Source organism: the organism of the source record quoted next, unplaced genomic scaffold (assembly GCF_019419815.1).
Source record: "Pyrus x bretschneideri cultivar Hongxiangsu unplaced genomic scaffold, Pyrus_bretschneideri_v1 Contig55, whole genome shotgun sequence".
Taxonomy (NCBI): Eukaryota; Viridiplantae; Streptophyta; class Magnoliopsida; order Rosales; family Rosaceae; genus Pyrus; species Pyrus x bretschneideri.
In genome coordinates, this window is record NW_025999793.1 from 1,886,645 (window position 1) to 1,901,905 (window position 15,261).

The 15,261-nt window shown below is 37.3% G+C and overlaps 1 protein-coding gene across 1 annotated transcript; it reads left to right on the forward strand.

Moving 5' to 3' along the window:
* The first annotated feature begins 10,689 nt into the window (after window positions 1-10,689).
* Window positions 10,690-14,428, forward strand: LOC125470920 (probable beta-D-xylosidase 5). Its single transcript, XM_048570725.1, has 5 exons — window positions 10,690-11,479; window positions 11,864-12,033; window positions 12,158-12,255; window positions 12,453-13,217; window positions 13,470-14,428. Exons 1-5 carry the CDS (start codon window positions 10,778-10,780, stop codon window positions 14,135-14,137), a joined length of 2,403 nt encoding a protein of 800 aa, XP_048426682.1. The 5' UTR covers window positions 10,690-10,777; the 3' UTR covers window positions 14,138-14,428.
* The last annotated feature ends 833 nt before the right edge of the window (window positions 14,429-15,261 follow it).

The following is a 15,261-nucleotide window of genomic DNA, read 5'->3' on the forward strand; positions in this document are numbered from 1 at the left end:
CTGAACGAGCATACTGATCCTAATATCCTTCTTTATTTTTTTATTACACTGCATATTGATTTCAAAGGCAATATTATATTTCCAATTTCGTGATCAAGTATTTCGAAGCAATGATAGGGTTAGTCGCGCAAGTGTGTGTTGCATTATAGGTTCACAATTCATCAACACCGAGATCATTGTTAGGGTCAATTACGTACCTACGTCAAAGTTGAATATTGTTGTTGATGCATTTTAATATCATTAAATTAATTAATATTTAAGGGAGGGAGGGAGTTCGAAATTTTTCTAATAATTTAGAAGATGGAGAATTTCGAACCCAATGTTCTATCTACTGAAATATTAAACTGCATACATTTTAACATTTAATTCTACGTGCATTAACAATCAATATCAACTCACGTGGGTCTTAACACGTCACTCTATTTATTAATAGATTGCATATCCAGATTCCAAATACAATTTTATAATTTCCAATTTCATGATCACGTGTTATGGATGCGAATCATTTTATATATTAAGCACTAAAAATAAAAAGTTAATAATCTATTCCATGGTCCCTTTCCACATAAAATATGTCAATCCACAAAGCAAGTGGGATATTACTATTAAGTATTAAGAGTGTAATTAAAGACAGTTCAATGGTGGAATTTATGAATGAATTGCAGTTGTTTACTCCTGTTCTGTCTTACGGTGCTCCCATCTCAGGTTTCAACGTTATCAAAAAAAGATGACATACAGATACTTATGGCCTCCCATAGTAGCTAGCAGAGCAGAGTGCTGGTTTGGGAAATAAATACTTGCAACTGCATTCAGAATCCAGTATGGTCCTGTCAACCTTTAGTGGACTTGGGGTAGTAATAATGGAAACTTTGACAGCAAGCATTAAGTGGTTCACTCCTTAAAACTGGACTACGTCTATTGAGTTGTTGAGTGAAAGGTTACAAATAGTGTTCGGTATAATCTAATATCCCTTCTCTCTCTTTTTATCCGGCTCCTTGTAAGGGGTACTCATCCTCCTGATACAGGCCCTTAGTGAGCCTTAAGTCTATAGACTCAAGTTTCCCACCGCCTTCGTATTTAATGAACTATGTTGACATGACCTGCTTGCTGCCCCTCGTTATTTAGTCGATAAGTGGTGGTGAAGTGACACTTGCTCAGATCCACTTACATGTTTTCATGGACCAACACGTATCGAGTGCCTTGCTCGTCCCTGGGATTTAAGGGAACTCATACTCGAGCACTTGATCTGTCATCCTTTATGTCCCTTTGTAGGCTTATGTTCTCGTTGATGGCCACCACGTGGCCTAGCGGTTGGTGCCCAAGTAGGCAATGCCCCTAGGACTTCATACTATAAAGTTGTTAGTATGTCAACTTGTCATTAGTGGTCGGAAAGTACTTAATGAGGAGGTGCTCGGCTTCATTGCTGGCAGGCAATCCAGAATGTTGACGCTCGGGATCGTCCTTCTAATTCTGTTAGGCCTTGGTTTTCCTTACTTTGGGCTTTTCTTCCTTTGGGCCTTTGTCTCCCTTTTTTCCCTTGGCCTGTACTATTTTATAGGTCAGAAAAGGATCCTATGTTAACACAATCATGATAAACAAAAATTTAGGGTGTTTTGAAGGAATACTCCAGATGTTGTAACCATAATATCTTAACTTTTGTATTTTTAAACAAAGATTTAACAGTTAAAACATCCAGAGTATCTCATACTTTGAAGTACAATGAAAAATACCCATAATAAATAATATACAAGTTCCTTAATTCTACAAACAATATTGTGTGGTACTAGAAAATTGTTACCTAATATAATCAATTCATTTTTGTAATGATACATGAATTGGTTATGGATATTATACCTTAAAGCATAAACTCAGCATGTACCTATATTGTAACTCGTGAATCAGTAATATTACTTGACATTATTCTAACACTACCAATTTTTCTCCCATTCTACATACATCATCCATCACATCTAAACTCTCAACACTGAAAAATAAAATTTTCTTTTTAGATTTATACTATAAACATATGTTCAAACCAATATATATCTTAACTTTGTGCAGTGAACCACAGTATTGACACATACAAAACAACATGGTATTTCAAGAAAATTATTACACTTTCTGTGTGTTAATTCTAGAATCTAAACTAAAGGGGGAAGGACATTCAAACTTAAAGGTAGAAGGAGAAGGACAACGCTAACGCTCTAGTCAACTACCCTACATTCAGATCTACTTTTTTTTTAAAAATTTAGTCAACCGCTTTATATAGTTCATAGTTGGCGATCACCAACAACTACGTTCATGTGTTCCAAAACCATGGCAGTCCTTCCCACATGCTTCAAAAGCACCTCATAAATCTTATTTCTAATCCTCCCATAAGCTTCCAATTGATCAAAATAATCTTTGTTATCCAACCAATCACTAACTTTCTTAATCTAGCACATCATCTCAGCCACATGGCTATCTGATTCCAGGGAAGTGCTTTTTCTCATAAGCACATCATCCAAGTAGTACTCAAAGTTGGCCAAAATCATCTGCTGCATTCACCATGCAATGACTTTTCCAGGTTTGCAGCTGCAGATAAAGCCACTTCCCTTCACCCAACCTTGTGAAAAGTTTTCCTTCTCTATGGCGAACCCGAAACCAGCTTCATTCTTATGCTTGATCTTCACTATACATTTGCCTTTAGGTTTCCTACCACCTTGAGTTTTACTTGGTTTATGAGAATGGTTTGTAGCCTCCCTGAACTTTCCATACCAGGAGCAAAAGACGGGGTGAGATCAGCTGCCAAAGCTACTTTTATCCATGAAGTTGCATTTTTCTTTCGGTTGAAGGCAAGTTCTAGTGCTTCCCTGATGGAGATGGGGTTGCATGAATTTGTATCGTTAGCCATTCGTTAGCCATTACTAGACTAATGTTGGTCAAGGACTGAACTATCAATCACACTCGAGACAAGTCATCTTCAAGATCCAACAATTTGTTTACTGGTAATAACTGATGTTCCTCCCTCTTCAATGATTGGAGTTCTGAGTATCTGTTGAAAAATGTAACAACAAAATGCAAAATAAGTGAAACACATTAGATACCAAATCAGTAACAATTTCATATTTTTTGCATCCATCGATCATTAGGAAAAACAGACAGATCCTCTACTTCGAAGCGATTCTTTGTTTTTTATGGTCCTCCCCATTCCAAATTGCGAGTATGTAATAAGTGTGAAGCAGAAATCTGCATAAGCATATGTTAGCACGGTACCTTAGGCGTTTGATCAATCTCTCAGCAGCAGAAGCCTCTTCCAAAGCCTCAACTGCAATAAGCACCGCAACATGTCTATGTCTTAAAACTTCCTGCATATCATATATGACAGTTCTAGCTCGATTAGCAAGCTATCAATCAACGGTTCGACAGTCCTCGTTAAATTAAATGAATCAAACAATACCTTGCCAAGTGGGGACAGAGACTTCCACGGTATCTTTCTTTCTGACCGGTTGTTATCATCAGCCGAATTAAACGTCATCGCTGAATCTAAGGAATGCTCACAGTTCTTCGCTGGCACGGAGATCCTACTGGAAGTTTCAATCAGTTTCTTAGCTAGATGATCATCACTATTTCTTGTTTTGCGACTTGAATTGTCAACTGAACCGTAACACGTAGCCGTATGAACTAAAGAAGCTTTCCAAAACAGAAAGAGTTGGAAGGATTTTATAAAGACAACTGATGATTAATTCATTATAATTTTGAAAGGAAAGCAAACTAGAGAACCAATTTATCCCTGGAGCCATACGATGACAAAACAAGCAAGCAATGAGCTCACGCAGCTGACAGTTATACAATGATCATACAAAGAGTTAATCTGTGGTGCATGACAAATTTGATTACACATGCTTATAGTACATCTACCAGATTTCTTGTAGTACATCTACCAGATTTCTGTAATTAGTTATCAAATTTCCAAAAGGCAAGACAGAGGATCATTTCAACTAGTGGAAGAAGAAACAGTGAGACTCTCACACAAGCACTATGACTACGGTGAGCAATTGGCTTCATCTCATGCTTGACAACTGGGGTGTCAAGAAGAGCAACAAGGTTTAGTTCAGATTTGACTGTTTGCAGCATGGGAGCGGATTACCCAAAAAAATCCCCGGGAACAATGAAAAAAAAGATATCTCGTGCAACTTCTGCCCAATTTCAGTTCCTTCGCTTCGCTGGCAATATAGACGACGAAGAAGACAATGTGCTTGTGCAATCAGGATCACTGTCTTTCTCCACAAAACTGGGGCTTAATTTTGCAAACCCCTTTGTCACAACACATATTTCCCTCTAAAAAACATCATCGCTTCCAGAGCTGCATAAGGCTCATTTCTCCTCTCTCGGGTAGGACTTTGATGGGATAAAAGATCGATATCTACACTGAGGCTTCTTCTCCACATCTCTACTCTTCTCCATTGCTAAATCAGATGCTCCTCTAGAATCCACCAACTTATCTATAGCAGAAAGATCTTCAGGGTTTCCAACACAGGGAAATTGACCCGAAAGAGGCCTTATAACTTTAAGCATTGGCACCGGATGCGCTGCCTCCAACTTTTCGACGAATATCGGCCGCCCAAGTAGCAACTGGTTGCAAAAGACCATTTTATCTTGTTCTTGATGCAAAGAAGCAAACATGGCATGTGAAGAATCTGAAACCTTCAAGTAGAACCGTTGATTAGGCCCTAGATCGCCCTCTGCTAACACATGAATTGTGCCCCAAATTTTCAGTAACACCAGTTTTCGATCACTCAAGGGCTTTTCATGACATTCCAGCTCTTCAACCAGCTTGACAAGAAAACCTGAACCCAAAGTCGCCATTATCTTGGACAGAAAGAAAACTAAGAGAATATAAAAAATAAAAATAAAAGTGGGTAAATTACAAAAAACTACTTCAACTATGGGTCGAAGCACAATCTTATACCTCATGTTTAAAAAATGACAATGTCATACCTCATCTTACGAATTCGTTTTAATGTCATACCTCTATCCGTTTTTCTGTTAAGCATTGGCACCGGATGCGCTGCCTCCAACTTTTCTACGAATATCAGCTGCCCAAGTAGCAACTGGTTGCAAAAGACCATTTTATCTTGTTCTTGATGCAAAGAAGCAAACATGGCATGTGTATAATCTGAAACCTTCAAGTAAAACCGTTGATTAGGCCATAGATCGCCCTCTGCTAACGCATGAATTATGCCCCGAATTTTCAGTAACGCTAGTTTTCGATCACTCAAGGGCTTTTCATGACTTTCCAGTTCTTCAACCAGCTTGACAAGAACACCTGAACGCAAAGTCGCCATTATCTTGGACAGAAAGAAAACTAGGAGAATATAAAAAAAAGTTACCATCTTTTCTCGGTAAAAAGAATATTACTTTCACAAGTCACTTTCTTTGAATTTTTTAGATGAAACCCAAGATCGACTGCGTCGAAAGCATTAAAATATGAAATGAGTATTTTTGCCAATGGATTTTCATTTTACTGAGGTGCTAAAAATCGAAGAATAATCAAAACCAGAAAAAATATTCAAGGGATGAAATTGTTGCAGAAGGTTAAAGGAAGTTAAAGGAAGGTTAAAGAAGGAGGATCATAGAGGACTAAAATTTTATTTTTTTAATACATCAGTATTTTTATATTAAGAAGAGTGAAAGTTCAGTTAAGTCATACAATAGGCAATCTAATTTGGTATTAAATTGGCCATCAACCTAGGACTAGAATTCTCTCCCTTCCTTTTTCCATCCCTTTCCATCATCTCCTCTTACATTCTCTTATTTTCTCTTTTTCTGGCTATAAAAAATTAGTATAAGATGTTGATGTGGGTCAACCGTGATCGTTCAAATGGGAAGGGAAGGGAAAAAAGAAAGGAAAAAAATCCTACTCCATCAACCTAAGACCTCCTACACCTAAATACCTAAATGAAGAAGAATATCATCAAAGGTAGTACTGACTGGCGAGGTTGGAGGAATTTGGGATTGGGAAATCTAAAAGTCGCCATGGAAGTTGGGAGAGGGAGTGGATAGTCAAAACCGTTACACTTTACAGAGTTGGAACCGAACTGGTCAAGTGTGGGGTTGGGTATAGCCAAAACACAAAAAAGACTCACGTGCTGAGTCACCATCTAATAACTACTTCCAATTACAAATAAGGATAATAATTATCTAGCAACAAGTGAAGAAGTTGTGGCCCGATACGGTTAACATTCTGTTTGCTTCTGAGAATCCAGAGGGCCGAGAATGTCTGGTTTTCAAACTAGGTTACTAGAGTTAATTAACTTAATTTTGCAGTAGATAGATGATTGATGATTGATCTGCTTGATTCTGAGATCCCAGAGGGCCAAGAATGTCTCGATCCGTTTGATTCGTGCACTTAGTTTGCATGCGGTTTAATTCTTTATTGCACTATTAGTCGCTTCTCATGCATGTTAGGCGAGCCCTGGAAATAACTATACATGTCGTTTATGCTTCCCAACGATCATTGCATAGGAGTATCTGTATTTGTGCCATCTCGTGCAGTTCTTTTTGTGTAGAGTTTAATTTAAGATCAACTTTTGTAACAGCTAACAACTCAGAATAGAATGATGAACACTTGATATTCAATGATATTGGGCTACGTGAAGGTAAAAAACTTGGTTGATTAACTTGGAATGTTTAACCCAAACCTGGTAACGGCTTGAAACCCTTAGATCATCTGTTATCAAATTAATTGCCTTAAGTACGGTAGGGTGGCATTTCACAAATGTTAGAATTTCAATTTTGTATACGGCTTATATGTACTGGTATAGTTTGATGTATCCCTCTTATGGTGAAATGTAAAAAATGACCAAAAGAAATAACCTATTGTAAAAAAAATTGCCTGCTATTTACTGATACTGAAGTTATTTTTATGTGTGAATTTTTGTGTTGGGTGTGAATGTATTTTTATGTGTGAATTTTTGTGTTGGGTGTGAATGTATATTTATATGTTTATTTTTGTTTCAGGTTCGAGCTACTCCTGGGCATACTAACGTTGTTGAGTTTGGTTTCTCTCTGTGCAAATTTTAGTTTTTTTTTTTTTTTTTTTTAACAAAAAAAGAAAAAAACAAAGGACTCGTGGACCCGGCCCAAACCGGTCCATTTCAACCGGATCGGGTTAGATTTGGTTCCTATATTAGAATATGTTGTCCCTGGCCCGTCTTCTTTAAACCTGGATTTGGTCCGGTCTCTTCAAAATTGGGCTCGGCCCTGTCCATGCCCACCCCTACCATCAGTGCAAAATAAAATTAACAATACAACTAAAATTTATCAATAAACTTACACAAACACCAAAACACAAACAAATCAACAACAACAGCAATGAGAGATGTCATAGTGCTGAGATCATCCATCAGGATATCTTTCAGCAGCACCTGGTAGAAAGATTTTAAAAAAAATGCATTAAAGCAATTGATTGAAAGATTAAATAAATAAAAAAAATTAAAAACGGAAAGCTCTGTTTCTAACGAGCTAAAATTTCAAAGAAATTTGAAACCATTTTCATCTCTCAAAACGGTTCAAATTGGTTCCAAGAGGGGTTGTCATCAGTCATGAAATATTTTTCTTGTTTCATTCGCTGTATATGCACACCTGAAAAATGGAACCCATAAAAGCCTCTTAAATAAAAAAGTACTTAAATGAAGGCCAAAAAAGTTGCATTTCCTTTGAGATGCAATGAAAGTATGAGCATTGAACTCATGTGTGAGACTTGTAATCAAACAAATCAAACGACATGCAGAAGAGGAAACGTCACGCCAAGAGGATTCTTTGGCTCCTCCCTTGTCTCCTCATGGACTTGCATTAGTATATTTCCTGTGACCTATCTGGTGGAACAACCATGAATTGTTTAAGTTGGAACTGCCAAGGGCTTGGGAACCTTGGGGCAGTTGGAACTTTGAAGAGAATAATTATGAACTTTGAAGAGAATAATTATCTCTTTGATCCAACTGATCATCACAAACATATGTCCTCCTTCCTTAATTTTCATCCATGCATACATGTGGTAAATCAAACTCAAAGATACAAAATTTCATCCAACAAAATCCATCCTAAAGATAAATATCCATCACTAAGAATAGTCGGTTAATTCCTGTACTTAATTGATAGATAGTCACAACTAGAGAGAGGACTTCATCTTAAACCAAAGTAGGAAGAAAAGGAAGAAGAAAGAGATACCCACATTCATAATTGAGATTCATACCATTTAAAACAAACAAAAAAACCTATGGTAAGCTCTTTTGCAACATGATTACAAATTTACAAGGACGATTATATTGCTTGGATTAAGAATTTGTCCACTTTTTCGTAGTCGTAATTTGAAATGGATTTCTTTTTGCAAATTTTAGGTTTTTATTTTTTAAATGGGTGTATAGATAAATTTACAAATTAAGTTGGGTTTGTGAGTGTAGTTTAGGTAGTAAATATGGGTTTAAAAAGATATTAATAGTTTAATTAAAGTTAATATGGGTGCAAAAAGTAAGTAGGTGTAGAAAAATGTTATATGGATTCAATATCTACCCAGTACATTGCTTTATATATAATCAATTGTCCTAAACTTAGGCCTAATTTCCTTTTTAACAGTGTGTGAGTTGGTCCTTTTTTTACATGGATCCCTGTTGCACTGAGGCTAGAAAAGATTTGAGGTTCTTCATGCAACTTCATAGCTTGGGAACAAACCACTTATATAACGATATTAATTAATCATAGTACGAGGTGAGGGATTTGGGCTACATCAACCGTTAGTGTCTGAGTTAATGTGTAATGCTACTATTTTGTTAATTAAAATTAATGCAAGAGAAGAAATTTTTACTTTTTATTTTTGTTAAACGATAGATTTTGTTTGATTAGATATTAAGTTAGCCACCAACGGGGTTCGAACCTACGCCGTCATGCAAGAGCTCGACTCCTTTCCATCACTATGATAAGGGGTCACTTGCTGAAAGAGAAGAAATTTAAAATTGAAACATTTTCAACAATGGAAAGCTAGCTAGTTTAATAACTATAGAGTAATGCTAGGAAGATTAATTTGTAGACAAAATTTGCAAACTAAATGATGTGTTACCAATAAAAATGAGCACGTTCATCTACTCTTAAATGATAACCTAATCATCAACTTCCATATCATTTAATTTACACAATTTTGTCTACTAAATTTGTAAATAAAATTTGCAAACTAAATATTATGTACGTTTTTTCTTCATCGTGAGTCACTCTAAATAAATGGCTAGGATATGAACAAACAATATTAAGCATTTGGCTTAGCCGTCGTTTGGTTCACCGACCGAGTTCTTTTGGAAAACTCTTTAAATTTCATGTCTAAATCAATGATATTAATCTGTCAAATGGAATTAGAGCAAAAACAAAGTTGAATTCTGTAAATTTCAAGGAAATGTAATTTTCAAGCATAAATCTAGTAGCTCTATCAGCTCGATGGCTGGCGTGCCTTCATTGGCTTCCCCTTTCCCAATCGTCCTTTATGTTTGCAGTTTCTTCCAAGGCACCCATTCCATGAATCTTTTCTACCTTGCTTGAGATGAATACTAGCCGCAATTGGCAATTTGTTAACTTTTCATCACAATGGGAAATGTCGTATGTACAACCCCATTAAATTGGAGCTTGAAGATACTTAATATCATGCAAAACGATTCCATCTTGAAAAATGCAATATTTTTCGAATTTGAAACCCTTTAGAAAGAGGGGGATTCAAAATTGGATGCAGAGGAGAAGCATAAATTGCATAATGCTTTAGCCAACTTGGGTTAGTAAATATGCATTTTTTATTTTGACAAAGCGATGTTCTAATATATGATAACATATGGAGAGTGAGACTTAAACCGGGGTGCAGGAGAGGACACTGAGCTCTTGTTCGTTTGCTTGTTAGCTAGTCTTTCCTTGCAAGTCACCAAGCACTAGCCAACTTGACTACGTTCATATCTCCTTAAGTCTGCATTAGTTGAAGTAATTTTGGATCGAACACAAGAGGGCATCAAGCAAATGCTCTTAATATTAACTCTATAATAATCTGCAAAAAGTTTATGATTTAACTTTATGATGTTAAGGGAGATCCATATTTAAAATGCTTAAATCTAGGTGGGAAAATGTTTTGAGTTTAATATATGGAGTTGTTATTAGTACTTCAACAAGTAATAATAAAGAATGCAGAATAAACTTTTTTTAAAAAAAAAACTAGTAATTTCCTGATAATGAAAACTCAAAATCATAATAATTCTCTTGCTTTTGTGATGGTCAGATACATAATAATTCTTGATTCCAGAATAAATCTGATTTTATAAAACAAATCAAAACAAAACAAACAAAAATTACAAATGCCATAATTAAAAATCAAATCAAATCTATCAAAACAAGTAAATACCAAAAGTGTTAACATTGAGTTTGCCTACATTGATTATTTCATCTTTGTTCCCACGAAGATTGGGACCATAATTTGTTGGTCCATGAGTATTATTTCATCTTTGTTCCCACGAAGATTGGGACCATAATTTGTTGGTCCATGAGTAATGACTGTCCATGTACATGAAAGTGCAACTAAAAGAAGCTTTTGCTTCCTCTAAGCATTCTCCTTTCTTGTTTCACAAGCAACAATCCTCTTTTTATACCAAAACAGAAAAATTCACGGTGACTTTTGGCATTTCGACTTATAGAGCTTCTAGTATAAATAGCAACAATGCATGTGCTTAAATCCACCAACCAGTTAGTTTAAACCCAAAGAATTGGAGAAGCCATGAACAACGAAATCCGAATTCGAATCCAAATCCTCTTGTTTCTTTCTTTTATATTTCTCCACATAGTTCCCATTTTTACACAAGAATTTGCATGTGACAAGAGAGCTTCGGCAACTAGCCAATTTCCTTTCTGCAACACTTCCCTTCCTTATGACAAGCGAGCCAAGGACCTCGTGTCGCGCCTTACACTCCAAGAAAAGGTGATACAGCTAGTAGATAAGAGCACAGGTATTGCTCGACTAGGGGTGCCTGCGTATGAGTGGTGGTCCGAGGCACTTCATGGCGTGTCTAATGTTGGCCCGGGAACTCGTTTTAATGGCACGGTGCCTGGTGCCACTAGTTTCCCGGCGGTGATTCTATCCGCTGCTAGTTTTAACCAATCACTGTGGCTAAAGATGGGCCAGGTTGTGTCAACTGAGGCTAGGGCCATGTACAATGTTGGCCTAGCCGGGTTGACATACTGGAGTCCTAATGTTAATGTGTTCCGCGACCCTAGATGGGGTCGCGGACAAGAAACACCTGGCGAAGACCCTCTGGTGGTGTCGGATTACGCCGTGAATTATGTCCGCGGTCTGCAAGAAGTGAGTGAAGGGAATAAGACTGGTGGTGATAGGCTGAAGGTCTCAAGCTGCTGCAAGCATTACACTGCTTATGATGTGGATAATTGGAAAGGAGTTGATCGATTTCACTTTGATGCACAGGTAATCGATTAATCCACTCTTATATTATGAGGAAATGACGAGTTCATGTTTTAAGTTATAGTGTTAAATTGTTAATAATTAATTTACGTGTTATAACATGAATAGATTAATTATATCATGTGACAGCCTTCCATCTTTTTCAGGATACAATACCTTTATTTATTTATTTTTTAAATAACTATCTAGTGGGGTTAATGCAGATGAAAATAAATACATTTGTTACTTTTTGATACAAGGGCAGTAATCAATAATGGTACCCCTTGTTTACTGATAACCAATCATTAATAATTTTAGAGTCATTACTTCATGTCTCTTAAGATGCAAGAAATTTTAGTACAACTGAGTCAAATGACCATATATGCATGACTGCTGGATTCACTGCAGGTGACAGAGCAGGACTTGGAGGATACATATCAGCCACCATTCAAAAGTTGTGTACAGGAAGGCCATGTAAGCAGTGTGATGTGTTCATACAATCGTGTCAACGGCGTTCCAACTTGCGCTGACCCGAACCTCCTCCAAGGGGTAGTTAGAGGTCAATGGGGCCTAGACGGGTAATTTTCTTGTCTCTTAAGCTTCAGGAGGTGTAATTTATCTTTCTACTACAAATTTCTCTTTAATAACCTTATCAAATGAGCATTGTACCCGACTGACTGCTCTATTTTATGTTATGAGCAGATACATCGTTTCAGATTGCGACTCTATTGAAGTTTATTACAATGCCATCCATTATACTGCAACACCTGAGGATGCAGTAGCCCTTGCCTTGAAAGCAGGTTTGCCATTATGGTGTGACGGAATTAGATTTGACGAGAATTGTTTCATATTTCAATATTTTGTTTCCATCAAATTTTATCAGTTTCCAGCTCACAAACACCCCTAATTGCAGCCAAAAAAATAATTAAAAAAATTGTGAAAATTAAGAAGAAAGTGTTTTGATCGATCCTATGTGTTACAATGTGATGATATGCAGGTTTAAACATGAATTGTGGGAATTTTCTAGGATTATACACAGCGAATGCAGTGAGCTCAAAAAAAGTTGAAGAATCTGTGGTAGATCAGTCCTTGATATACAATTACATTGTCCTGATGAGGCTAGGCTTCTTTGATGGTGACCCGAAATTGCTCCAATTCGGAAAGCTTGGTCCGTCTGATGTGTGCACCAAGGATCATAAAATGTTGGCACTTGATGCTGCTAAGCAGGGCATAGTTTTGCTTGACAACAAGGGAGGAGCTCTTCCGTTGTCCAAAAAAATAAAAAGCTTGGCTATTATTGGACCTAATGCAAATGCCACCACTGTTATGATAAGCAACTATGCTGGCATACCATGTAGCTACACTAGCCCCTTACAAGGAGTACAGAAGTATGTCTCTGCCGTGAAATATGCCCCGGGCTGTAGCAATGTGAAATGTGCCAATGATAGCCTCATTGGGGCTGCGGCTCAGGCCTCTGCCACAGCTGATGCAGTAGTGGTGGTAGTGGGACTTGATCAGTCCATTGAAGCTGAGGGGCTTGACAGAGAGAACCTGACATTGCCAGGGTTTCAGGAAAAGCTTGTAAACCAAGTGGTTAGTGCAGCAAAAGGAAAGGTCATTCTGGTAATTATGGCAGCTGGCCCAATTGATGTTTCTTTTGCCAAGAGTTTGAGCAAAATTGGGGGGATTCTATGGGTAGGGTATCCAGGTCAAGCTGGAGGAGATGCCATTGCTCAAGTCATATTTGGGGACCACAATCCAGGTTGAGTTCTGACCCTCTTCCTCTCTTAATTGTTTGAATATGTCTATCTTACTGTCATGTGATGTTACTGATTTGTCGCATGATTTTTCAAAAATTCCAAGTGTGTCTGTCAAACCGTTACGTGGTTGTTATTAATCCAGTGTAATAATATAGTGGATTAATTTGTAACAGCACGTAGGATGTGATGGTCACAATGAAAAACTACTCGTAAGATATATGCTTCGTGTAATAATTTATTTTTACCATCTGTAGCCGGAAGATCTCCTTTTACATGGTACCCAAAGGAGTATGCAGATCAAGTGGCAATGACAGACATGAACATGAGAGCCAACACAAGCAGAAACTTCCCAGGAAGAACATACAGATTCTACACTGGAAAAACCGTCTATGAGTTTGGTCATGGTCTAAGCTATTCAAATTTCATCAAGTTCATAAAGTCTGCACCATCCTCAGTACTCATTCCCTCAACCCCAACTCATCATGTTAACCTTCTACTTTCCAACTCCACCACTCAACCGGATTCGGACCCTAACTCGAAAGGCAAACTAGTTGATGTATCAAAAGTACATTGCGCGAAATTAAATTTTAACCTTGTTGTCGGCGTGAAGAACAACGGGCCAAGGGACGGGGGCCATGTGGTGCTCGTGTTTTGGGAACCGGCAAGCTCAGGGATGGTGATGGGAGCACCAAAGTTGCAGCTGGTGGAATTTAAAAGGGTGGAGGTGAAGAATGGAGTGACAAAGTATTTGACAATTGGGGTGGATGTGTGCAAGAGAATGAGCCTTGTGGATAGTGAAGGAAAGAGGAAGTTGGTAACTGGAAAACACACAATTGTGGTTGGTTCTCCTAGTGAGCGCCAAGTGAAGCACATTGTCGATGTCAAGCTGGCTGGAAAAGCAGAATTGAGGGAGGCTTTTTAACTTTATGACAGCAGCAACTAAGCTATGAGCTATGATTTATAATAATCATCCATGGTAGTAAGCATTATGATAAGAGACTTGTTATTCAAAGGGTGTTAAGCAAATATAATGTTTAACCATCTACAATTTATAGAAAAAGAAATAAAATAAAAGGGTTTGTATTAGTTTTTGGAAAGTGCTTAATCGATAGCCGTCGATGAATATGAATTCTACAATTACCCACGTGCCCCTGAACAGTTTAAAAGCACTACGGACATACTAAACAGTTTAAAAGCACTGCATACATATGAGCGTATGAGTGATTGGTGCTACTTTTAGTTAGCATCTTGCAATATACTGTTAGGTTCAGCGTCATGTAATTATGCATATGTTTTTGTGTGATTTGCCATTGAAAAGCTGCTTTGACTACTACTAATCTTGCACTAATGTTTCAAGTTTCAAGTTTCAACACCGAGTTCAAGCGGCTCATATTCTTGACAGCTTATTGTTAGAGACCAATTCAACATAATTCAATTTGCATTAAGTGCTTGACAGCTATCTTCTGTGGTATCATACAAATTAAACTAACTTTAGCTTTAAGTTCTTGGGTCCAAATTTGGGAGTATCTGCATATAGAGAAAAAAAAACCTGCACGCAAGGATTCCATTCCATCTCTCTTAAAATGAAAAAAACTTCAGCACATGTGTTTTATCTGTACATGCACATAAAAAGATTTCCATGTTTTTATGTGAATTCCGGCCCGTCAGTTAGTCGTAATCTCTATCTTTTGTGTCTGTTATACTAGTGTGACAACCTCGCCGAATACTCTCTTTTCTATAAACAGTTGGGTAATAAAAACTGAAACATGCAAATTTTTAGTGTATATTTCATTGCACATTCCTTAAAACAAATGATTAGCAAAAGGGACCCGTATGCTTTACAAAACCCAGAAAATACGAAAACTAAGATTCATCTCTCTATGAAAGCCAAGGATTTATATATAATAAAGTGTAAGAAAATATAATGACATATCTAACATCACCACATATCAAGGTTTTACAAGATGTTAGGCGCTAGTCGGGAAATGAGATGGGGCCCCAAGGACGAAGCCAAAGATCTGCCTAGACAAGGACATCCTCAAACAA

What these genes read in the sequence shown, in the direction of transcription:
- LOC125470920 (XM_048570725.1), top strand. Translation starts at nt 10,778, where the DNA reads ATGAACAACGAAATCCGAATTCGAATCCAAATCCTCTTGTTTCTTTCT. An exon ending in GATTTCACTTTGATGCACAG is followed by an intron (nt 11,480 to 11,863) that starts GTAATCGATTAA and finishes GATTCACTGCAG; the next exon opens with GTGACAGAGCAGGACTTGGA. An exon ending in AGCCCTTGCCTTGAAAGCAG is followed by an intron (nt 12,256 to 12,452) that starts GTTTGCCATTAT and finishes GATGATATGCAG; the next exon opens with GTTTAAACATGAATTGTGGG.